This window comes from Dama dama, chromosome 24 (genome assembly GCF_033118175.1).
Source record: "Dama dama isolate Ldn47 chromosome 24, ASM3311817v1, whole genome shotgun sequence".
In the NCBI taxonomy this organism is placed as follows: Eukaryota; Metazoa; Chordata; class Mammalia; order Artiodactyla; family Cervidae; genus Dama; species Dama dama.
In genome coordinates, this window is record NC_083704.1 from 11,011,694 (window position 1) to 11,038,135 (window position 26,442).

At 44.5% G+C, this 26,442-nt stretch overlaps 1 protein-coding gene across 2 annotated transcripts in view; it reads left to right on the plus strand.

The window, feature by feature from the left end:
- TGFBR2 (transforming growth factor beta receptor 2) overlaps positions 1-22,185 on the plus strand; it is an 88,193-nt gene extending 66,008 nt beyond the window's left edge. For both annotated transcript variants that reach the window (XM_061127663.1, XM_061127662.1), the window contains 2 exons: positions 16,754-16,881; positions 19,627-22,185. In XM_061127663.1, the coding sequence (XP_060983646.1) occupies positions 16,754-16,881; positions 19,627-19,806 (308 nt within the window). In that variant the 3' untranslated portion in view covers positions 19,807-22,185. The remainder of the gene's footprint in view (positions 1-16,753; positions 16,882-19,626) is intronic.
- The last annotated feature ends 4,257 nt before the right edge of the window (positions 22,186-26,442 follow it).

Here is a 26,442-nt window from a genome sequence, read left to right on the forward strand (position 1 = left end):
TCAGACGATGTGCTCATTGCTTCAGCACGGGTGCAGGGATAGAAGAGCTGTTTGAGATCTGGGAGGACACAGATATTCCAGCGTGATGTGGGACCACTCACTGTGCTATAAAGCCTTGGTTCTGTAGCTGAACGCCAGGTTCGGAGCATAAAGCATTTTATCTCCTTTCCTGAAGTATATAATTACTTTTTCCCGGACCCATCTCTCCAGTGGTATCTACAAATCTGGCAAGAGAGGAACACTAGTAATATTTATAAGAATTCATTTCTGCTTATCAAACAAGAACCATGATTCAGAAAATTATCTGATTTTTTTTCTTTCTTTTTTTTTTTTTGGTATTTTAAGGTTTTTCAGAATTATAAGGTCCAGAAAATAGATTTGACTCAAAACTTACTTTTATGGACATAACTTTCCTTTGCTGGGCAAAACAAGCAGAATGGTTTGACGGGTTTGTTTAGGTTTTGAAAAATCTAGAGAAGACAGGTTATTGAGGAATGCAGCATTCTTCAGCGGTACGGGGATGTCATGTTTAGAGAGCAGTGTCCCCTTATCTTCCTAGAGATGGGAATGGCTGATGTCTACATCATGCCATCCTTTTCTGAGCCTCCTCTCAGTGGTTACCGTCAGGATCTGAGGTCTCAGCTTAGAAGTTATATATCCTAACCTGGTCCTGGCTGGATGCTAAGTCAAGCCAAGCTCACTCCAATTTTATGTTTAACGCTTTGTTTCATAGTAGTTTTAGACTGACAGAATCATTGCGTGAGTAGTACAGCGAGTGCCCATATGCTCCTCACCCGGCTTCCCCTCCCTTAACATCTTACCTAAACCAAGCACAGGACACTGACATCGGTACCACATATTTAATTAATCTCTAGGACTGACTTGTATTTCCAAGTCCCCAGAATTGGGGAGCAGGATTCACTCCGGGATTCCACATTACCTTAGGGTCCAGGCCACCTCAGTCTCCTTCAACGTGTGATGGTCACTCAGTCTGTTTCTTTCATGACCTTGGCAAGAATTCAGACCAGCTCTTTTACACAGCCTCTCACTGTGGGTTTCTCTGATGTCTTCTCGTGGTTACATTGGGATTGTGCATTTCCAGGCAGGAATACCACAGAAATGATGTGTCCTCGGTGTCGCATGCGGCTGGCACGCCAGCCTTATCACATGGTGAGGGTGGCTCCAGCCTTCTCCCTGTGAAGATACTACCTTTTCCATTTGTAATGAATACATATTTTGTGGGAAGCCACTTTGACCTGTTTCTACTAAACACCTGTTTAATAAGGAGACTAGACCTGTTTTTTAATAATAATTTTACCTGCTGATTTTTAGGGTCAATGAATAGTTCTTACAGACAATGATTATTACTGTAATGTTTGCTTAATGGTGATTTTCTATTTTTCTTATCCCTTCTACATTTACTCATAGATGCCCAGGAAATATCTGTCCTTTCTCCCACCAGCCCCTGTTATTTACTCATTTCACTCTGTGTTTACATGCGTGTGGGGTTGTGGGCATTTTACTCCGTGGATATCTAACACCGTCAGTATTTGTTCTGTCCCGCAGGTCAGCTTTGGTCACTGGGCCAGACGCCCCAGTGTGTTGCTCCAGGTGGGTTAGGTTGTCACATTGCTGGCTCTGGTCACTCCTCCTGCTGAGAACTGCTTTAGCTGACTCTCCAGGACGGGCTAGGCTGGGAGCCTTGCTGTCCCATCACCCATATCCCTGGGTCCCTGCACAGGACATAGCACTTCCTGTCTGGCTAACCAGGTTATTTTCCAGTTTTCTGCATGCGATGTCTTCCCCCACAGTATTTCCAAAAGTAACTGAATTTTCCCTTGCACAGTGAAATTTGTTTAACCAAGTTTCAGTCACTGAGAATCATTTTCTGCTTGAAGCTTTGACAGTTCCAAAATGAATCCTTAGACTGGACCAGTGTGAATTGTTTAAGAGGAGTCAATGCTGCTGGCACTGTCAGAATAAATTCACCTAGATTTTGGTGTCTCTCTTATCCTTTCAAAAAGGCTCATCATTCTCTAAACATATGCTGGAGACTGTCTCTGTCGTCCCCTCTGTTAGTGGCACCAGCTTCTCAAGGCCTGATCTGAGCTCCCTGCTTCTGTAGTTATCAATGACTGAAGCCTTTTCCTGTTGATATTTGCTGAGTATGGAAGAATTCTGGCTAGTGGGGAAGAACCAACTTCACCAGCTTTTACAAGATCTAAAAATGGATACAGTATAAACAAGTTTTCCCAAGGAAGGAACAGGGTCCTATTTGTTCAGTAAGCCTCATAACTTTAGGATAAGAACAGACGGCTTTGGGGAACCGGAAAAGTGGCCATCCCAGTTCTCATTTTGTTTGATCTTAAGCCCACAGTACTGTTTCTCCTATCAGACTGCAAAAATCAAAGTAATTTGTCTGTCCTCACTTTGGTCCAGCAGACAGCCCTTCTCTTGACTTAAGTGTGTGAACTCATGTGTTAATAATGCCTTTCTTTTGCCTACTTTTAAAAGTATTATTATTTTCTGTTTTGTTTTTCTTTGCATGCATGTGTGTCTCAAAAACTTTAAAGGCAGATTTTCAGCCTAATCTTAATTTCAGAGACTTTTATATTTAAAGAGCTTCTTAGAAGGTACTTTAAAGTTAGGACCTTCTAAGGGGAGTTAGGATGTGTTGCTGCTTCCCTGTTGTACAAACGCAGAGTTCCGTAAAGAAGCTTGCTGTCCACCGATGAAACAGGCTTTCCCCCCACCCCTCCTTTTTAAAAATTTGCACGTTCAGACACATTTCTTTCTTTACACATAAAATAGGTAATACCACTCTAGTGGACCTTAGGCTTTAATTTATACAGACGGCAGGATATAAAAGGCCTTCCTGAAGCTTAAACTTCTTTGTATAACTTGAAATACAACATAAGAAATTACTATGTTTTTTCATGGACAGTCTCATTTCAGAAATGGAAATGTGGAAAATTCTTACTTCAGTGTGGTGAGTTATAGATTGATATTTTATTTCATAAAATAGATCCACTGATATTCCCTCCCAGTTATTCAGAGGAGCTGGACATCTGACTGAATGAACCAGGAGCCTAGGCATCAAGGGACTGTCTTGCAGGGGAGACTGTGAAATCCCAGCTTCCCTGCCTGGAGAACAGGACTTCATTCTGTTCTCAGGGCTGAGCCCAAACTTCTGGCCTGGGTGCCCAGGCGCTGCCTGCTTTTTTCTGCGTTCACCACAGGACTCAGCGCTGGGCTTTGGCTTGTGCTGTCTGTCAGACCTGGAGCACTGAAGGAGACTTTTGTGCAGGCGAGGCAGGGTACACCAGACTGAGTGCCCAGGTCGGCGAAAGATAGGGGTGACATCAGGGTCAGGCAAAGAGGGTTAGATCAGCACTTGCAGGAGCAGTGAGCCTCAGAAGTGTCTTCTCTGTGCAAGCAGCACAGAGGGAACATGAGCAAGAGAAAGCATGACACTGGAGAAGCCGCATTCTTCTTACGTGAGAACGTGCAGACGTAGTAAGAGCACCCTCTGGAAGTCAGCTGGTCCAGCTCCCTTACCACAAGATTCCACCTAGGAGCTCAAGACATGGATTGTTATAAGTGAAGAAGGTGGTCAAAAATAAAAGGCTTTCTGATGGAAGTAGGTTTGGTTCAGATGAAGAAGGCAACCAAGAAACGACAGCTACCATTACATAAGCAATAGCATTATTGCTATAGATTATTATTATTGCTATAGATTATCTATTATTATTATAGATAAACAAAATGGAACAATTCATACCATTTACCAAGGGTTCTTTGAAGGGTGTGCTGTTACTAGCCCCATTTTACAGGTGGGTAAACTGAGGCTTCAAGCGGTGGGATACTGGAGACAGATCAAAAGCCCTGTTGTCTGACTCTGGCCCACAGGCCCTAACTGGCCTACTACAGGATTGGTAGCTTAGTCAGTCTGTGGCAGCTAGGATTACCATTATTACTGTGGAAGGGGTAGTCAGTCCTACTCTGTGTATAATGGCCTTTGGCTTGAAGCCTTTCTGAAAGCACCTAGCAAGAAAGTCACACACTTTGGGAACATTCAGTGATGGCCTCACTGCAGAATGTTTCCAGTGGCGGACTTTCTGAGTCTGTTAATGGAATGCCAAAGCTGTTAAATGCTATAGCATGTGTGACTCACATGCCTCCGTGCCTTGAAGTCTGAGATAGCTTCTTTATCCTTTTTCTCTGAAGATGTATCTATTCATTATTTCTTTCACCTAACCTGTATTTTTTGAGTACCTTCTGTGTGGCAGGCATTATTCAAAATGGTAAGGGTGCAGAGACTCTCAGGAGATGGCAGAGTAGAAGCTAGTGAGCTTCCCCGCTTCTCACAAAAACACCAAAATCACAACTACCTGCTAAAAGCCATCAACAAAAAAGGAATGGTGGAACCTACCGAAATAAAGATATCATAGGTCCAAAGACAAAGAACCCATAACAAGACAGTAAGAGGGGTGCAGCTGCGATAAAATCAAATCCAATACCTGCTGGGTGGGAAACCCACACATTGGAAAGTAATTATATTGCAGAGGTTCTGCCACAGGAATGAAAGTTCTGAGCCTCACATCAGGCTCCCCAGCCTGGGGGTCTGTCAGTGGGAGGAGAAGCCTCCAGAACATCTGACTTTCAAGGTCAGCAGGGTTTGATTGCAGAACTGGGGAAAACAGAAGCTCCACTCTTAGAGGGCACTCGTAGAGTCCTGTGCACACCACGACGCAGGGGAAAAGGCAGTCAACTCATAAGAGCCTGCTGGTATTAGAGGGTCTCTTGCAAGGTTGGGGGACAGCTGTGACTTACGGTGGGGACAAAGACTCTGGTGGCAGTAGTTCTGGGGAGTTCTCACTGCTGTGAGCCCTCCTAAAGGCCATCATTCTTTTTCACCATGACCTGGCCCCACACAGCAGCCTGTAGGCTCCAATTCTGGGATGTCACAGGCTAACCAATCAAAATGGTGGGAACACAGCCTCACCCATTAGCAGATAAGCTGCCTAAAAACTTCCTGAGCCTGTGACTGCCCAATAAACACACCCGTTGACACGGCTCTGCCCACCAGAGGGACAAGAACCAGTTTCATGCACGGGTGGGAAGAAGCCAGTCCTGCCCACCAGGATGCCAGCACGAGCGTCTCATGCCAGCCTGATCCACCAGGGGGCAGACCACAGGAACAAGAAGACCCACAGCCCCGCAGCCTGTGCAGCACAAACTGCAAACATAGAAAGTTAGGCCAAAATGAAATGGCAGAGAACATGTCTGAGATGAAGAAACAAGATAAAACCCCAGATGACCAGCTAAATGAAATGGAGACAGGCAATCTACCCTGAGTAATAACAGTAAAGATTATCCAAGATCTCAAAGAAACAGTGCAGGCACAGATAGAAAAGATGCAAGAAATGCTTTAAAAAGAGCCAGAAGATATAAAGAACAAACAAGCATAGATGATCAATAAAATAACTGAAATGAAAAATACACTCAAATGAATAGAATAAATGAGGCAGAAGAATGGATAAATGAGTTGGAATACAGAATTGTGGAAATCACTGCCATAGAACAGAATATAAAGAAAAGAGAATGAAAAGAAATGAAGAGAGTTTGAGAGACCTCAGGAGCAACATTAAATGCACCAACATTTTCATCATAGGGCCCCACAAGAAGAGAGAGAAAGGACCTGAGAAAATATTTGAAGAGACAGCAGCCGAAAAATTCTGACATGGGAAAGGGAACAATCACCCATGTCCAGAAAGCTCAGAGAGTCCCAGGTAGGATAAACACAAGGAGGAATACTCAAGACTCACAATAATCCAATTGACAAAAATTAAAGACAAAGAAAATATTAACAGCAACAAGGAAAAATCAACAAATAGCATACAAAGGAACTCCCATAAGGTTATAAAGCTGATTTTTCAGCAGAAACTCTTAGGAAGTGGTATAATATATTTAAAGTGATGAAAGGGAAGATTCTACAACCAATAATCTACAAGCAGGAGTCTACAAGCAAGGTTCTCTTTCAGATGCAATTAAGAAATCAAAAGTTTTACAGACAAGCAAAAGCTGGAGAATTCTGCACCACCAAACCAGCTTTGCAACAAATGCTAAAGGAACTTCTCTAGGCAAAAAAGAGCCACAACTAGAAACAAGCAAATTACAAATGGCAAAGCTCCCCATTAAAGGCAAACATACAGTAAGGGTAGGAACCATTCACACTCAAATGTGATGTCACAGCCAGAGACTGCGAGGCTAGGAGAGCACACGTGCAGGGCACTGGCGATGCGCTGAAATGGAAAGGAGCAGCTTAGCCTTGTCACACAGACCGCTGAGCCCAACCCCACGGCGACCACAGACGGGAAGCAGCCAGGACAGCGCCAACATCAAGTCATCAGGTCACAAGAGGGGAGAGGAAAGAGAAAGGAAAGAAAAACACCCACAGAAAACAGATCCAGAACAACTAATAAAACAGCAAAAAAAGAATGTATACATTGATAATTATCTTAAATGTAGCTGGATTAAATGCCCCAACCAAGAAACACAGACTGGCTAAATGCTTACAAAAACAAGACCTATATATGTGCCGTCTACAGGAGACACACTTCAGACCTAGGGACACATACAGACTGAAAGTGAGGGGATGGAAAAAGGTATTCCATGCAAGTGGAAATCAAAAGAAAGCTGGAGTAGCAATACATATATCAGACAAAATAGACTTTAAAGACTGTTACAAGATACAAAGATGGATACTACATAGGCATCAAGGAATCAATCCAAGAAGATATAACAATTGTAATACATTTATATATACACAAATATATACGCACCCAACATAGGAGAACTTCAATATATAAGGCAAATACTAATAGCCATTAAAGGAGAAATGGACAGTGACACACTTTATCAATGCATGGATCATTCAGAAAGAAAATAGGGAAACACAGGCCTTAAATGACACATTAGACCAAAGCGACTTAATTGATACTTAAAGAGCATTCCATTAAAACTGTGAAGAACAAAAATATGTGAAGGCCAAACAGTATGCTACTAAACAATCAATGGATCACTGAAAAAATCAAAGAGGAAGTCAGAAAATACCTAGAGATGAATGAAAACAAAAGCATGACAAGGCAAAACAAATGCAGCAAAACCAGTTCTAAATGGAAAGTTTATATCAATATAGTCTTATCTTAGGAAACAGGATAGATCCCAAATAAATAACCTAAGGTTATACCTAAAGCAACTAGAAAAAGAATAACAAATAAAACCCATAGTACAAGCAAAGTGATCATAAAGATCAGAGCAGTAAAAAATGAAATAGAGACAAAGAAAGCACCAGATAAGATCAGTAAAACTTGACGGCTAGTTCTTTGAAAAGATAAACAAAATTGACAAACCTTTAGCCAGACTCATCAAGAAAAACTCAATCAACTAAGTTTAAATCAATAAACTCAAATCAATAAAATTAGAAATGAAAAAGGAAAAGCTACAGTGGACATCACAGAATACAAAGGATCATAAGAGACTACCACAAGCAACTATATGCCAACAAAATGAACAATCTAGATAGAATAAATGGACAAATTCTTAAAAAGGTACAATCTCTCAAGATTGACCCAGGAAGAAATAGAAAATATGAACAGACAAGTATGGAATTGAAGCCATGATTTAAAAATTCCCAAGAAACAAAAAACACTCCCATACTCATTCTATGAGGCCATCACTCTGGTACCAAAACCAGACAAAGATATCAGAAAAGAAGAAAATCACGGACCAACATCACTAGTGAACATAGACCCAAAAATCTTGAACAAAAATACTAGCAAATCAAATCCAACAATACAGTAAAGGGATCACAGACCATGATCAAGTGGGATTTACTGCAGAGATGCAAGGATTTTTTTTAATATCTGCAAATGAATCAGCATAATATACCATATTAACAAACTGAAGAATAAATGTTTCTTATAGTAAAAACTCATACCATATGATATATAAATAAATCATCATACTATATGATCCTCTCAATAGATACAGAAAAAGCTTCTGACAAAATTCACACTCATGTATGATGAAAATCTCCAGAAGGTGGACATACAGGGAACATACTTCAACATAAGAAAAGCCATATATGACAAACCTAGAGTCAACATCCCACTGAATGGTGATAAGCTGAAAGCATTTCCTCTAAGATCAGAACAAGGTAAGGATGTCCACTCTCACCAGTCTATTCAACAGTTCTGGAAATCCTAGCCACTGTAATCAGAAGAGAAGGAATGAAAAGGAATCCAAATGAAAAGAAGTAAAACTATCACTTTGCAGATAACATGAATATATAGATAGTTTTCTGGTAACATCTTTAGGATTTTCTATCTGAGCTCATCAGTGAATTTGGTAACATTGCAGGATACAAAATTAATACACAGAAATCTGTTGCATTCCTATACACTAACACCAAAAGACCAGAATATGAAATTAAAGGAACAATCCTATTTATCATTGCATCAAAAAGAATAAAATACCTAGGGATAAATCTACCTAAGGAGGCAAAAGATGTGTACTCCAAAAATTTTATACATGCCGATAAAAGAAACCAAAGGTAACACAAACAGATGGAAAGATACCACGTTTCTGGATTGGAAGACATATTGTCAAAATGACTATACTACCCAAGGCAATCTACAGATTCAGTGCAGTCTCTGTCAGATTACCAGTGGCATGTTTCATACAACTGGAAGAAAAATGTTTTACATTTGCATGGAGACACAAAAGACCCAGAATAGCCAAAGCAATCCTGAGGAAGAAAAACAGAGCTGGAAAAATCAGGCTCCCTAACCTCAGACTGTACAACACAGCTACAGTAATCAGAAAAGTATGGTATTGGCACAAAAACAGAAATACAGATCAATAGAACAGGAGAGAAAGGGCAGAAATAAACCCATGCACCTATGGTCAATCAATCTGTGCAAAGGAGGCAAACACATACAATGGAGAAAACACAATATCTTCAATAAACAGTGCTGGGAAAAAATAGCTACATGTAAAATAATGATATTAGAACATTCTCTAACACCATACACAAAAATAAACTCAAAATGGATTAAAGACCTAAAGGCAGGACAGGATAACACAAAACTCTTAGAAGATAACATAGGCAGGACACTCTTTGACATAAATCACAGCTGTGTCTTTTTAGATCCATCTTCTGAGAGTAATGGAAATAAAAACAAAAATAAATGGGACCTAATTAAACTCAAAAGCTATTGCACAGTAAAGGAAACCATGAACAAAATGAAAAGGTAACTCACAGAATGGGAGAAAATATTTGCAAACCACAAGACTGACAAGGGATTAATCTCCAAAATTCACAAACAGTTCATGCAGCTCAAAATCAAACAGCCCAATCAAAAACTGGGCCAAAGATCTAAATACACGTTTCTCTAAAGAAGCCATACAGATGGCCAAAGGGCACATGAAAAGATGGTCAACATTGCTAATCACTCAGTTCAGTTCAGTTCAGTTGCTCAGTTGTGTCTGACTCTTTGTGACCCCATGAACTGCAGCACACCGGGCCTCCCTGTCCATTGCCAACTCCTGGAGTTTACCCAATCTCATGTTCATTGAGTCAGTGATGCCATCCAACCATCTCATCCTCTGTTGTTCCCTTCTCCTCCTGCCCTCTATCTTTCCCAGCATCAGGGTCTTTTCAAATGAGTTGGCTCTTCACATCATGTGGCCAAAGTATTGGAGTGATCACTAGAGAAATGCAAATAAAAACTACAAAGAGATAGCACCTCACACCAGTCAGAGCAAACAATAAATGCTAGAGAGGAGGAGAAAAGCAAATCCTCCTAAACTGTTACTGGGAGAACAGTATGGTGGTTCCTTACAAAACTAAAGCTACCATATGATCCAGCAGTCCCAGTCCTGGGCATGTATCTGGAGAAAACCGTGGTTCAAAAGGATAGACGACACCCCAGTGCCCGTTGCAGCACTATTTAAAAATAGTCAAGACATGGAGGCAACCTAAATATCCATCTCTAGGTGAGTGGATAAAGAATATGTAGTTCATATATACAATGGAATAATACTCAGCCATGAAAAAGAATGACACAATGCCATTTGCAGCCACATGGATGGACCTGGAGGTGATCATACCGAGTAAAATAAGTTCAGACAGAAAAAGACAAATGATATATTGCTTATATGTGGAACCTTAAAAGATACAAATGAATTACAAAACAGAAACAGACTCATAGAAAAACTTATGGTTATTAAAGGGAAAGGTGATAGAGAGGGATAAAGAGGGAGTTTGGGACTGAAATATACACACTGCTATATATCAGATAGATAACCAAGAAGGACCTACTGTATAGTACAGGGAATTCTATTCAGTATTCTGTGATAACCTAAATGTGAAAAGAGATTGGAAAAGAATAGATACATATACATGTATAAAGGAATCACTTCACTGTATGCCTGATGGTAGTGCAGCGTTTTTAATCAGCTACAGACCAATATAAAACTTTTAAAATGCTGAGTGCAGCAGTGAGACAAATCTTTGTCCTCAAGGGACACAGTGTCTAATGAAGAGCTAATACAGCATGCTGCAGTCCATGAGGTTGCCAAAGACTCGGACATGACTTAGTAACTGAACAACAACAAAATATGCTAGAAAGACAAGTAATGTGTCAGTATCAGGGCTGGGGATGATGGTTGCAGAAAGAAAAAGCAGAGTTGGGCATAGCTAATAACAGAGACTGTTATTTCAGAGACTTAGGTCATCAGGAAGTATGCAACAGAAAAACCAAGAAAACAGGTTTTTCAGAGTTGTTTGAGGAGGGAACAAGATGGAAGGAGCTGGCTGGTGTGTTATTGTTTTATAAAGGAGTAAGTCATGAACTCACCATCTCTCCAGGACAAACCCGGAGACTGGCTCTCTTTTACAAAGAAATCTCTGTCCTGGCTTTTGGTTTGTCTGGTGTCCATGCAAGAGTTTGTGTGTAATGTGTGGGAGGCAGAGGAAGGCAGGTCCTTTCAGGGCCCCCCTCTGGGAGCACGGCAGGCACAGTGTTCATGTCACCCAGCCAGACTAGCCCCCAGGCCGCCTGACTTTCAAATCCCTGGCCATGTCAGCCTTTGAATAGCAGCTGACACACAGCAGCCAGCTGAGCAAGTATTTTCACAAGACGACGAGAAACAAACTCAGCTCGCTGCAGCCTGTGAGGCAGAAAAAATGAATTGAAAGGAAAGGAGTGGGGTGGGGGCAGGGAAGAGGGTGGGAGAGGAGTGAAGAGAGCCTGGGATAGCAACTTCGTCTTCCTGCGTTTTGAGGCAGGATAATTTGGAAGGAAGACAGATATAAAAGGGTTCCGCTCTGGGGAAAACTGCCAACAATTTTGCAGCTCTGTGAAGTTGGAACCACGATCAAAACAGCAGCTGTGGACCAGATGCTGACTTTAAGAAGAGCATCCCTATTGCCCAGGCCCCTCTTAGCGCCAGAGCTCCGAGATGCGGACTTTTCTTCTGACAGCCTCCAGCCAGACAAAGAAATGCCAAGGGGTGGGGGTGAGGCCCTGGCCCTCAGGGGAGCCTGGAATGGGGGTGGAAAGAAGAGCAGTGAGATCTAGAAGCTTCCTAGAGCGGCAGTTGTTTGAAGCCTTCAAGGAGATCCCAGGGTGTCCCTGGTGCGCCTAGCCCTGGGGCGTGGGGGGCTGGTCTCAGCAGGTGATCCTGCTGTGGGGAGCGGGGTGTCAGCCTGGAGATGGACCAAACCCTTGGTTCAGCTGGCCTCTTGAAGAGGAATCCAAGTTCAGCGGTCCGTAGGGAAAAGAAGGCAGCAAAGGCCTAGGAGAGAAGGAGCAGGAAGTGAGACAGGACGCGGAGGGAGCTGGTGAGCTCCGTGCCCCCAGGCGGTCACCTGGGGGACAGCTGAAGCGTGATCCTGCTGGGGGCCGGGGACGCTGGCGCCGTATCATCCACACCCAGCTCCACATCACCCTGACTCGGGGTTTATCTTCCGTCTGCTGTCAGTTGACAGTTAGTGTACCTTCCACCGGCATTTGCGGTTCTGAATTCCTGGCTCTAACCACTCACGGATCTTGCATTGAGTTTATGATCCACGGCTGCTTGACTCGTGGATGCAAAGCTCACGGACGCAGAGGATCAAGCGGGAGACTGGCGGTCCGCAGATGTTGGGACCTGCCTCTGGTCCTGGGACCAGCCCCCGTGGGTCATGGGGGAGCTCTGTGCTGAGTGACGGCAGCAGCATGCACGTTCTCTCTTGTGCTGTGGATATGGACACTGAGGCACAAAGTGCTGCCCTCTCTTTCCCAAGTCCTCATCTCCGGTTTGTGATGGGACCCAGGCAGGCACAACCAACAATATCCCTACTTATGATGCGTGTTGTCAGCACTTTTGTTTTAAGTGCTAAGCTTACTCTCTAAGCTCCTCGATTCTCTTTTCATTGAAGTATTTCCTTTTTTTGTTTTTGCCACAGTGCACACAGCACACGGAATCTTAGTTCCCCGACCAGGGATCGAACCTGTGGCCCCTGCAGTGGAAGCAGAGAGTCCTAACCACTGGACTGCCAGGAAGTCCCCAAATTTAAAAGATGGCACTCTCTGACCTAACCTTTGACTTGCTTTCTCTGCTGTTCTTCACATTATTTAATCAAGGGCACAAAGAGGAAAATGCCACAGTCTCACTTTTCCCCACCTGCACTGCCACCAGCCTGATCCCAGGACTGAGCCTGATCCAGACATGAGCTGCACCACAGTCATATCCTCCAGAGGCAAGACACTTAGACTGTTCAGGCTCCCATGTTGTCATTGGCCTCAGACTGCCCCTAGGGCTGAGGCTGTCATATTCTAGAAATCTCCAGGCCAGGAAGCTCCTATTAGCCAAGGGCAGTTCTCCATAGAAGGAGACAGCGTGTGCCCTTATGACCCAATGCCTGCAGCAGCTGGGGGGCTAGTGCCTATGGCTCAGTAAGGGGGGTTTAGGCAGGCTGCCAGCCACACCTGCTATGGCAGCCAAAACGGCTGGAAAGGGAGAGTCAGTGGACTAATACATTGTCTAAGGAGCGGTTTATATCATATGCAGATCCTATCACATTGCATTATATTATACATACCTCAAGGCGTGGCACTAAGACAGCATCACTAGTTGACTGGATTGGGTTACAGGACAGCTCTGGACCCATTCAGGGACTTGGAGGTCATCTAATTCAGAAGCCCATTCAGTTTAGAGAAGAGAAGACTTAGGTCAGAGGAAACCCTTACTGAGGACAAACTCTGATTCTCAGTTCTCAGTTCTTGCTTGAATCCAAGCCAGCTCATATTTATTGAAAGTCACCTATGTATAAGATATAATTTCAGGAGGGAATTAAAAGACATAAAACTCAGTCTGTGTCTTGGTCCTTAGGAATTTAGAGTCTGGTAAAAAGGTAAGGGAATGGAAGAAAGGAATAAGACACCTAAGTATTATCCAAATCAAAGTTCAGATCTCACCTCCAGAGCAGTATAGATTTAGGGGCTGAGGGCTCTTGAAGGCAGAAGCAGACACACAGTAGGATGCTTGTCTCAAAGTGATGGGAGGTATGAGGAGAGTAAGAGAAGCCTTCATCCCAACTAAGAAAAAAAAAACAATATCCTGCCAGCACTTCTAGTTGGTTGAGGCTGAAGAAGATAAATATGCAAGTAGGGTTCTGGGAACGGGGGAAAGTCAAATAAACAAGAACAAGCCATGTCTTTTCAAAATGTCATTTTGCCTTAAATGCTTCTTCAATTCTAAGCCTGTAAGGGTAATTTATTGAAAGTTTCACTCATTAAACAGGGTTATTTTGAAGTAAAGGCCAAAGGTGGTTATTTATTTTGGAGGAAGATACTGAATCATGCCCACTCTTCCCTTTGGGCCCAGACATGTTTCAGTACTGTACTGTTTTTATTTTCTCAATTGTCCTGTGACTCACTGATGTGGGTATTGTCCCACCCACTTAAATTTTTTAACAGCCTTTCTAATCTTCACCTCGAGTTTATGCATGGGCCACTTTGGATAGGACCTAAGATTCATTCACTTGTGATAAAAACTCTCAACAAAGATGATACAGAGGGAACATAATTCAACATAATAAAGACCATTTATGATAAATCTACAGCTAACATTATGCTCAGTTGTGAAAAGCTGAAAGGTTTTTATCTAAAATTAAGAACATGACAAGTATGCCTATGGTTGCCACCTCTTTAACATATTATTGGAAGTTTTAGGTACAGCAGTTAAACAAGAAAAAAAGAGGCATTCAAATAAGTAGAGAAGAAACTGTCACCATTTGCAGATGACATGATATTATATGTAGAAAACCCTACAGACACCACCAAAAATCTAATGGAAACTTATGAATGAATTCAGTTAAGTTGCAGGATACAGGATTAATATATAGAAATCTGTTGCATTTCTAAACACTAACGATGAACTATTAGAAGGAGAAATTAAGAAAACAATCTGATTTGCAATCAAATAAGAATAAAATACCTAGGGATAAATTTAACCAAGGGTAGAAGACTATCTGTTCTCTAAATACTATAAGACATTGAAGAAGGGTAAATGGAAAGATATCCCATGTTCATGGAATAAAAGATTAATTATTGTTAAAATGTTAATAATATTCAAAGCAGTGTGCAGATTTAATGTAATCCCTATCAAAATACCCATGACATTTTTCACAGAACTAGAGCAAAATAATCCTAAAGTGTGTATGGAACCACCAAAGACCCCAAATAGCCAAAGTAATCTTGAGAGAAAAAGGACAAAACTGGAAGAATCATGCTTCCTGACTTCAGACTGTACTACAAAGCAGCAGTAATCAAAATGGTGTGGTACAGACACAAAAATAGATATGTAGGTCAATGGAACAGAATAGAGGGCCCAGAAATAAACCCACACACTTGTGGTCAAGTAACCTACAACACAGGAGGCAAGAATATACAATGGAGAAAAGACATTCTCGTCAATAAGTGGTGCTGGGAAAGCTGGACAGTTACATATAAAGAATGAAATGAGAACATTTTTTTCATACTACAGGCAAAAATAAAGTATATATGTGTGTACATAACATAATGAAATATTAGCCATAAAAGAGAATGAAATTTTGCCATTTTCAATGACATGGATGGAGCTGGAGGATATTAAGCTTAGTGAAATAAGGCAGACAGAGAAAGACAAATACTGCTTTATTTCACTTAAATATGGAATCTACAAAATGAAATAGAGACAGATAAACTGTCGTTCATTGCCAGCACGGTGACAGGTGAGGGGAGAGGAAAATGGGTGAGGGTGATTAAGAGATACAAACTACTAGCTATGAAATAGGTAAGTTACAAGGATATGATGTATAGCATAGAAAATACAGCTAGTGTTTTACAACTTTATACAGAGCACAATCTTTAAAAATACTGAGTTACTATGTTGTATACCTGAAACTGATATAATATGTTAAGGGGCTTCGCAGGTGGTGCTAGTGGTAAAGAATCCGCCTGCCAATGCAGGAGATCTGAAAGATGAAGGTTTGATCCCAGGGTTGCGAATACTGTGTAGTAGGAAATGGCAAACCACTCCAGTATTCTTGCCAGGAAAATCCCATGGACAGAGAAGCCTGGCAGGCTCCAGTCCATGGCGTCACAAAGAGATGGACATGACTGAGCAAGTATACTTCAATAGGAAAAAATTAGAATAAAATAAGTGACATGAATTTCCCTTAAAAAATGAAAAGAAATGGACCTTAGTTGAAACCTGAAACTCTGATGAAGGGTTTACATCATCCTTCATTATTTTCTTTTTAGCAAGTATCACTGAAGGAAAATTACATTTTTAAATTGTGTTTGTTTTTAATCTCTCTCCTCTGTCAGCTAACTAAAACAGCATTTCTGAACCTCTTTTTCATTATTACTATTGAAAGGAACCTTTGTAGACTTTTATTTTCTTAATCACTACTCCCCACGACTTTTTATTCCTGTGGGAAAATATACATGATATAAAATTCACCAGTTTAGCTATTTTTAAGTGTTTATGATTTTTTAAAAAAGTAAGTGGTGTGGTTGGGTAGCATGAAGTACATTCACAATGTTGTGTAATCATCGTCACTATCTATTTCCAGAACTCTTCCATCTTCCTCAACTGAAACCCTGTACTAGTGAACAGAGTCTCTCCACCCCCCAGCAACCCATATTCTCCTCTCTGTCTCTGTGAAGTAGCCTATTCTAGGTATTTTACATAAGGAGAATCATACAATGTTTGTCATTTAATGTCTGGCTTACTTCATTTGGCATAATCTGTGTTGCAGCATCTATCAATTTCATTCCTTTTTTATATGGCTGAATCTCTGCAAGAAACTTAATACCACATATTAAATCTGTTTATATGCTGTGAACCTCTGTAGGGCCACAAACCTTTGTAATATGGAAGATGTTTCTCCCTCCCAGGAACCACAATCCTAAAAGCCTGTATCCCCTGACCTTGTTGATCTTGTTCTCCAATCTGTCTCCAGCCATTAGCACGTCATGGTCACTGAACAGTCACATGTTGACTAGTTCAAGGTCCTTCTGTGACCCCTCCTTATACTTTTAATCCATTAGAATTAAAAACCACCCCAGCGTAATCACAGGCGAATCCTGACAGTCAGTATCCCAACTGCGCATGCCCTTCTCAAGGCCCTGTGTCCGCCTGCTCTCTCCAACAGAAGTGAAGGACTATGAGCCTCCATTCGGGTCTAAGGTGCGGGAACATCCCTGTGTGGAAAGCATGAAGGACAACGTGCTGCGAGATCGAGGCCGACCAGAGATCCCCAGCTCCTGGCTCAACCACCAGGTAAGGAGTGACTGTTGTATCCACCCAGAGGAACAGGGACATCTCAGGCAGCAGAGAAGTCCTGGCTGTTGGGCATCAGTCTGATGTGTTCCAGGATCCTGCTTGGTTTCTTTCATAAAGGAGTTTCAGTAAAATGGGATGACCTTGTTACTGTCTGTCCCACCACAAGTGAGAAAGGGCTCACACAGACTCATGTGACGGGCACCTGTCATATTGTCCAAGACCCCTTGGTTCCGAACGAAAATATTCTGTTTACAGCCTCTGCCACTCCTCCTTTCCATAGGGAGGTTGTGTTTTGTTCTCTTCCGGGTTCCAAATGTTTTCTTCTGGGAACCTTCAACATTGGCAGGAACTGCTTAGTGAGAAAGGAGGGGTGTTTGTCCGCCAGCTGGCCTGCGAGGGGCTGCTGTGTCCTCAGGCTGCGGCGGCAGGCCTGTCAGGGAGGAGGAGGCCAGGATGAAGAAAGGCAAAGAAGAGCAGAGGGCAGGGGAACAAATAGGAAATCTGTCTTTCCAGAGCCTCCTGACAGGCAGTGGATGTGGCCGTCCGTCCACAGCAGAGTCTTTGCTCTGGGGGCATTTTGGTGGGGCAGTGGTCAGAGGAGGGGGGAGGAAGCGTGGGCCGCGGGAGCAGGGACGCTCTGGCACAGCAGGGAGGAGCCTTGGACCACACCCCGTGCTCCTAGCTCCCAGCACCCTATCTTTTCCACTGACGTAAACCTTTTATGGCTGCCTTTGGATGAGTTCCCTCACCCAGGGAGGGCTGGGCTAAGTTCTCGGTTTCCTAAGGCAGATGAGAAGCAGAAACCACAGGTCAGGGGTGGCCAAGGAGACAGATGGAGCAGGAAGCCTGGTGTGTGCCCGCCGGGCTGAGAGCCGCTTCAGCGGGCTAGCCCTGATAACATCGGGGGGAGCCTGCACCAGGCTGCGGACCCAACCGCGGGGGCCCAGGGTTTCTCCCCGGGTTTCAGTAGAGCCTCTTTGACTTTGGAAATGCAAAGCTGTTTTGTGTTAACTCCAAACTCAGAAGGGACGATATTGTTTCCTTCAACTCTGTTGCCTCCTCTGCTGTACAGTTCTTATAATGAAGCCATTATTCATGATGATAAAATTCTGGAAACAATTTGCATAATACATTTTTTTCTCTTAATGAGATTTGTTGCCCTATTGATTTCAAGTTAATGCTTAATATTTAATTTAATTTACTGCCTGTAATTACAGTGCCAGAATAAAATAAATGTTACTTGTGTACCAACAATAACACTCCACTCTTAACAGGGCCATCAGTCAACACCATCAATTAGGGGAATTATACCATTAATCCAGCACCATGGGCTCACCCACGGGGCAGGAGGGGAGGGCAGGTCCTGGCTGTGGGGTGCTACTGCTCAGACTACAGACAGGGAAGTGCCACTCGGGGACGGGCTGGGATGGATCCACCCCCCGGGGCCACCCGTGTGCGGGCTCACCAGTGACAGGGTTGGGCCTCTGAGAGGCACAGCCTGTTTCCACCCATCGGGCTTCGTATTTAGTCTGTGTCTGCTTTATTTCCAAAAACAACTTGAACTAACAAAAATATTTGCAATGCAAAATGAGAATTAAAGCTGTGAGAGAAGACCCTTGTTTGTTGTGGACAGCATTTTCTGGATGGGCCTTTTTGAGTGGGGCCTTTAGGGGTTAGGTCAAGCCCCCTGATACAGCCTGCAGGACATATGAAGACAGCTGTTTGCCAGGGTCCAGGCTGAAGCTGGAGAGGAAGGGCCTAGCAGAGGGTGTCCTTGAAACTGCTGGAAGATGGGCTTGGATCCTCATAAAGCGTGTGGACTTGACAAATGCAACCAGACTAATGCCCACACGTCACTCCAGCTGGGATAGTCAGCCCTATTTAAACAGGGATGCTGGTGGCTCAGATGGTAAAGAATCTGCCTACAGTGCAGGAGCCCTGGGTTCGATCCCTGGGTCAAGATGCCCTGGAGAAGGGAATGGCAACCCACTCCAGTATTCTTGCGTGGAGAATCCCCAAGGACAGAGGAGCCTGGCAGGCTACAGAGAGTTGGATTGAGTGACTAACATACACATAGGATTCCAGCCCTGACTCTCTGGAAAAGACAATACCATTGAGACAGTTGAGAGATCAGTGGTTGCTGGGGGCTGGGGAAAGGAAGGTGGGCTGAAGAGGTTCACACAGAGGATGTTCAGGGCAGTGACCTTGTAGGGGCTGTAATGACGGACGTTTGTCAGAACCCCGATCCTGCACCTCACCATGAACCTCGCTCTGGTTGACTGTGGTCAGTACTGACGTGTTAGTGTTGGTTTACTGGTTTTAACAAATGCCTCACACAGATGGAGGGTGATGGTGGGGGAGGCGGTCTGCGTGGGGGGAGGGGGTATGTGTATGGAAATTCTGTAATTTCCATTCGATTTTGCCATGAACCTACAACTTCCCTCAATGAGGTAAAATAAAGCCTGTTACTGCGCCCCCACTACCCAGAGTAGAGGTGGGAAATGGCAGTGGAAGCCCACTTCTTGGGAATTTTCACAAACGGGCAGGCTGCTGTCCCCCGGAAGCCTGCTGGGAGACCTGCTGCTGCGCCTCCGCTTCCCCGCTTCGTGTGAGCGGGAGCCCCCGGAACGCCTCGGTCAGACGGCGCCGGGGCGCTCGCCTGCAGGGGCGACAGGGCGGGGGCTCCCTCTCCCCCGAGCTGCCACCCCCTCTCAGGGGCCTGTGGACCCTCTCCCCCTGCAGGGCATCCAGACGGTGTGCGAGACGCTGGCCGAGTGCTGGGACCACGACCCCGAGGCCCGGCTCACGGCGCAGTGCGTGGCGGAGCGCTTCAGCGAGCTGGAGCACCTGGACAGGCTCTCGGGGAGGAGCAGCTCAGAGGAGAAGATCCCCGAAGACGGCTCCCTCAACACTACCAAATAGCTCTTCCCGCGGCTGGCCCAGCGCGGCCGCCCTGTGGCCAAAGAGCAGGGGCAGCAGGAAGCTGCCCCTGACGATGCTTCCTGGAACCCGGGGTGCTCCCTCCCCTGAGATGGGAGGGGGTGGCAGGAAGCAGCCTCTGCCTTTGACGTTGTCATAGGATAAGCTGTGTTAGCACTTCCTCAGGAAATGAGATTGATCTTACAATAGCCAATAACATTTGCACTTTATTAATGCCTGTATATAAATATGAAATAGCTATGTTTATATATATCTATATATGTCTATATATACACAGCCATACTCGTGGAAAGAGGTGAGGATAGAGATCACAGCTGCCCAGACGTGGGCTGGATGGGCGAGCTCGCCCGAGAGCAGAGGGAAGCGCCCTGGGGCAGCCTCAGCGCTTGGCGGCAGGCGTGTGCTGGGCTCGGGGCACACGGGGTGGGGGGCCTCTGCCTTCAGAGAGAGGCTCGGGTCTTGGAGCCTGCTGTGCCACATTGCACTTGCTTTCGCAACCTAGTAACTCCCGGCACTGGGTCCTGTTCTGGCTGAGGAGCCAATCGGAGCCGCACTGTCTGGGGACCAGACTCCGAGGTCCCCACGTCCTGTCATCTCTCCTGGACTCGGCACTGAGCTTCACACCCACATCTGGTTTGTGACCCTCCTTCCTCAGCTAAGCTCAGAAAGTCTCATCGCGGCAACGTTTTAAGTCCCATATTTTACCTCTACAAGCTACAGAAAAATCAGGACATGTTTTCCCTACCCATGAAATTGCCACACCTTGTACTAATGAGAAATTGTTCTTTTTAAAAAAATTCCCCCCATACCTGTGTTATTGTTCCCATTTCCTAAAAGGGAACAGATCTCCCTCCCAGGTTCTTTACGTTCAGTTTCTCATCACGCTTGGTTTCTGTCTTCCACTTGCTCTGCATCACTGGTAGGTCTCATGCTCCAGGCTCCAGGGGACTTGAGCACGTCTTGGCCACGTGGACAGTACTGCCGCAGCATGGCGCTGCCATGGTCAGGACTGTCTCTCCAGGCACTCGGAACGTGTGTTTTGCTTGGCCAGCACAGTGTTTAACAAAATTGAGCGACTTTTTAAATATCGGGAGATTTTGCAAAAAAATCTTGGATCCCTGAGTGAGACTAGATTGCAGATGGCTTATGGTGGTCACTGTCCCACGTCATTCACCAATGAAGGTGTAGACACACTTAGAAAGCTGCTCTCTTCCCCTGTGAACATTCGTTCATGTTTCCCCCTGTTCCCACCCTAGTTTGGGAAGTAAACCTTCTTTCCCCAGCCAAGGTCCCCTGCAAGAAATATGCATTCATGCAATCATTCTCTGGCTATAGGGTGTGGTTTTTATTCCCTTCCTGGGGTTAAAATTTGAAGTTGGCCTTTTTTTTTTTTGGAGTGACAGGGACTGCCTCTGGATGGTCCCCGTTAACCCAAATCTCTTTTGCTTGTATATTAAGAGGGCTCCCCTCTGCATTCAAGGGGGGGAGACCTTTACTCCAAGAAGCTGTTGTCATGGTTACCAGTCTCTTAGTCATACCCACCTTTCCAGTGTTTGCAGAATTTGAATGTGGGACAGAGGAGTCCCATCTACAGTTAGGAAATCTGTGTCCATGTGGGTAAGAACAAAGAATGAGCTTTAATCCTCCATAGGAAACTTGGTAATCCACAAACAGATGTTAATGCTGCAAATAACAAGCTCTTTTGTAAAAATGATTTGAAGCTTATTTTCGGCCAAATAGGTAGGAATATTGGAGAGGGACTGGCAATGATCAGATCAGCTCTGCTTGGATTTTGGAAGCCGCATCTCATTGGGGTTTTAGCAGACATGCTGAAGTTGGGATTAGGTGGAATTTTTAGGAGCCCTTCGTGGTTCAGGTGGACAGAGAGAAGGTAGCTTGGCCACAATGCCATGGGAGTGCCCAGAAGTCCCGTGCACTTTAGGGCTGGTGATGCTGTCCCAAGAGCTGTTGCTCATTGACCTCTAGTGGTGAATTTCTAGAATACTGGTCCATTATGGGAACTTCCAAGATTCAAAAGAGCTTTGTCACTTCTGGGTCATCATCAGCATAAACTGGAATGTAGATGATACTGTGGCTTGTTTTATGTTTGTTTTTCCTTATTCAAGAAGAAGACCAAGGAATAACATTCTGTAGTTCCTAAAAATACTGACTTTTTTCACTACGTAAAGGGAAAGTTTTATTCTTTTATGGAACATTTCAGCAATACTCATGTATTAAAATAGGAATGTGAATGCTGTATACTCTTTTTATATCAAATGTGTCAAGCACTTATGTTCATTCTATGCATTGTCTTTTATATAAATAAAATGTTTATTCGATTGAATAAAGCAAAAATACTCAGGTCAGCTTCCTGCCTCCTGTTCCTGTTCATAGGAGCCCGCAAACCTCATTTGGTCATTTTGTAGCCTGCAGAAAAATCCACAAGACAGATCCTCTCCAGCTTTTCCACATTCCCTGTCGTCTTCACCTGACTGTGGCAGGTCCCTGTTTCTAAAAATCAGTCAGTTCGTACCGTGACCTGTGGCATGTGCTGGTGCTGGCTTGCTCCTCATCTCCGGGCCTGCACGGTGTTGCTCCGCATCTCTGAACAGTACCACGTCCATTGTCTCCCGCGGGCTTCTCGCGGGGCACGGCCTCTCCTGCAGCGTGGCTTCTCTCAGAGCTTGGCTTCTAACGGGGTGTGGCACAGCCTTGGCCCCACACATGCTTGCTTCTGCCCTCCCTTCCTCCTCACAGTAACGGGCTGCCACTGTCTTTTTTCTCCTCCAGGTGTCATGCTTCCTGCCACTTCCTGTCTATCCAGCCACCGCATCTCGCTTGGAGCTTTTTCATTGAGGTATAATTGATATACAACACTATATTAGTTTCAGGCATACAACATAATAATGCAATATTTGAATGTATTGTGAAAGGGCCACCATAATAAGTTTAGGTAATATCCATCATCACAGTTAACAGAATTTTTTTTCTTATGGTAAGAACTTTTAAAACCTACTCTTAGCAGCTTTCAAACATGCAGTATGGTATTATTATCTATCATTGCCATGCTATACATTAGATCCCCAGGACTTATTTTATAAACTGGAAATTTATACATTTTGACCCTTTTCACCCATTTCATCCACTCCCACCCTCTGCCTCTCTGGCAACCACCAGTGTGTTCTCTGTATCTCAACTTTTTTCCCCCAAATTGCACATATCAGTGAGATCTTAATGGTATTTGCGTTTTTGTTTGACTTATTTCACTAAGCATGATGCCCTCAACTTCCATGTCACAAATGGCAAGATTTAAATTTTCATGACTGAAAAATATTCTGTTCTATATATGTGCTACATTTTAAAATCCACTCATCCATCAGTGGATACTTAATTTTATATATTGGCTTAATGCTGCAGTGAACTTGGGGCACAGATATGTTTTCAAGTTAATGTTTTCATTTTGTTTGGATAAATACCCAGAGGTGGAATTGCTGGATCGTTTGGTAGCTCTATTTTGACATTTCTGAGGACCCTCCATATTGTTTTACATAGTGGTTGCACCAATATGCATTCGCACCAACAGTGCACCCACCCCCACAGCTGTGACAACCAAGAGCATCACCAAACGTTGCCAGATATCCCTGGGGACAAAATCGTGGCTTCCAGCTGAGGGTCCCTTAGCTGGACATGGTCCTGTCCTCCTGTGGGCATTAGTTCTACTGCTAACTTAACTAGTAGCTTGGCAGTTTTAGAGACTACAAATTTTAGCGGTTACCTGCTCCTCCATTTACCACCTATGCGACCTGAGTAAATTACTTAAATCTTCCCACGCCTCACTTTAGTCATGTGTATGGTGGAATTTTTACAGGCTTTGTCTGATACCAGAGAGCACTGGGTATGGAGTACTGGAAAGGGTTTTGGAGTTGGTATTGAAACTGGAAAGCCCTCAGTGCATATCGGCCAATGCTAGGCTGCTTTAGGGTGCCAGGGCTGCTTCCCAGAGAGGCCAGGACTGAGATCTGTCTTAGGGAGCACCGGCAGCACAGAGGAGAAATGGATGAGCCGCAAGCCTGGAGCACAGGGCAGCTCCCGTCCGGGTGCACACCGGCCACCTGGGGGCGCCCACTCACTGGGCGCCGGCCTGCACGTGCCCCCTGAGGCAGGTACTGTTCCCATTTCACAGATGAGAATCACGCTCGGAAGACTCTGGGAAGAAACGGGGTCTCAGAGAGGTAGGTCTGCTTGCGGAGCCAAGTTGTCCTGGACCTCGCATCTGGAGTAATCGTTTGGAGCAACGCTTGGTTCTTCTCTCTACTTTGTACTGTCTCCTGAGGGCCGGCCTGCCCAGGGGCATGACAGGGCCACATCACCACAAAACGGCCTGCCCCGCCGCACGGCACCATCGTTCTCACACCCCGCCCCCCGGAGGCTGTATGCACAACCAGAACAGGGAAGGTGTGCGTGTCCTCATCTGTGCTGCCTGACATGCTTCCTCTCGTGTGAGCAGTGCTGCCTAAGTTCTTGGTGAGAGCAGGACTGTGGGACGAATGTGCACGCTCCTTCAGAAGGTTTCAGACTGTGCCAGCCTTTAAAAATATTTTTTTAGTGTGTCTGTTTATTTTTTAGCATGTGCTAGAAAAAAAATGAACACATTCAACCTGGACTTTTACAAATATTATGGCTTGAAATATAGCTGAGTTTAAAAACTTGAACTGAGTTTTTTTTAATGCATTAAGTAGATAATTGTCCTTATTTCTGGCAGCTGCAGGGGCTGGGATGAGGAATGATGGGGTGAGCGCGCTCCCTGCACGGAAGCAGACCCATACAAGCCCTTGGGAGCACTAAACACCGTGTGCTGTGTTTTACCATCTGTGTCTGTTTTCATCATCACCACCGACCTATGAGGTAGTCTCTCCTCCACATGAGAGGTGAGGAAACCAATGCAGGGAGCGAGGTATCAGTAAGGGCCCATGGTGAGCGGTCCCAAGGCTCAGTCAGATTCCGGAGCCCACACACAGACCCTGAACACAAGGTGAAGTGGAAGCTGAAGGCAGGTGGAGCCCAGGATGCTCGAGGGTCTGATTCCTGAGGGTCAAACCCAGATGAGGAAGATGCAGTGCACACTGGAGGGGTTGGGGTGGCCGTCAGGGAGTGAAGATTGTTCCTCAAAGGAATGGACTCTGGGCTCCAGCCCAAGCACTCCAGCCAAAACGGGAGCCAAGGTCTTCTGACCCTCCTTGTGGGCTCCGTCTTGCCCGGGTTGTTTCAGTTCTGGCTACTGCAAAGTCGGGAGCGTTCCCGGTGGCGGTGAGTCTCCAAGTGCCCTCAGCAGGGTCCTGGCCCTCGCACCCCTCAGCAGCTTTGGAATGCAGGCACGCTCCGAGCCTGGCAGTTCTAGTGTGCAGTGGTGGCTTTTAGGATCTCTATGCAAATGACAGTGTGTCCACTAGTAGTCTAGTCCTGAGGGAAAAGCCTTCCTGAGTAACAGGGAAGTTTTCATTTAAGCAAAATTGTCCATCCGTTTTCACAAAAGTCACTAAAGTTGACATCTGCAATTTTGTTCATTTCCCTCCGGAAATAGGCTGCCTAATCGTTACTTATCACATTTCCAATTAGTTTTTTTTTTTTTTTTTTAACTTGGATAATTATAGCTCCAGACCATGAGGGTAAGCCCGTGGCTTTGGGGCCTACTTTGCAAACTGTTCAGATAAAGACAAGACTGGGAACTTTCCCCCATTACATGGCCTGGCAATCAGCCTCATGTGGTGAAATTTAATTTTAATATACCTCCTGATATTGGTGCATTTAAAAATAGCTTGTTATTAAGAGTCTTCCTATTCTAATTAAGCTAAAATTGCCCATGCTGTGAAATGTGTGCTGTCTCACTTTCCACACACACACACACACACACACACACACACACCCCTTCCTGAAAAGTCACACTCATGCAGCCTATGCAAAACAGCTTTGCTAAAACTGTCCTCTAATCTTCCCCCCCTGTGTCTGCAGTGTAGACAGTAATGATAGCCCTGGTGCTAGAGAGTCATCAAAAAGAATGACATGGCTTCAGAATGTCATATTTTGTCTATTCATAACAAAATCATTAAAATTGGGACCTCTGGAGCCACACTTCCTCGGTTTGGTTCAAATCCGAGCCCTGCACTGACTATCTGACATGGTGTGAGCCTTTTAATCATTTTTATTTGACTCCTTACCAAGTAAAATGATACCTACCAGGGAGAGCAGTAAGAATAACTATAAAAATAGAGTTAACTATTTTCAAAGTGGTTAGGACAGAGATAGGTGCATATAAGTATTGATTTCTATTCAGTTCAGTCATTCAGTTGTGTCTGACTTTGCAACCCCATGGACTGCTGTAAGCCAGGCTTCCCTGTCCATCACTAACTCCCAGAGCTTGCTCAAACTCATGTCCATCGAGTCAGTGATGCCATCCAACAATCTCACCCTCTCTCATCCCCTTCTCCTCCTGCCTTCAATCTTTTCCAGCGTCAGGGTCTTTTCCAGTGAGTCAGTTCTTCACATCAGGTGGCCAAAGGATTGGAGTTTCAGCTTCAGCATCAGTCCTTGCAGTGAATATTCATGACTGATTTCCTCTAG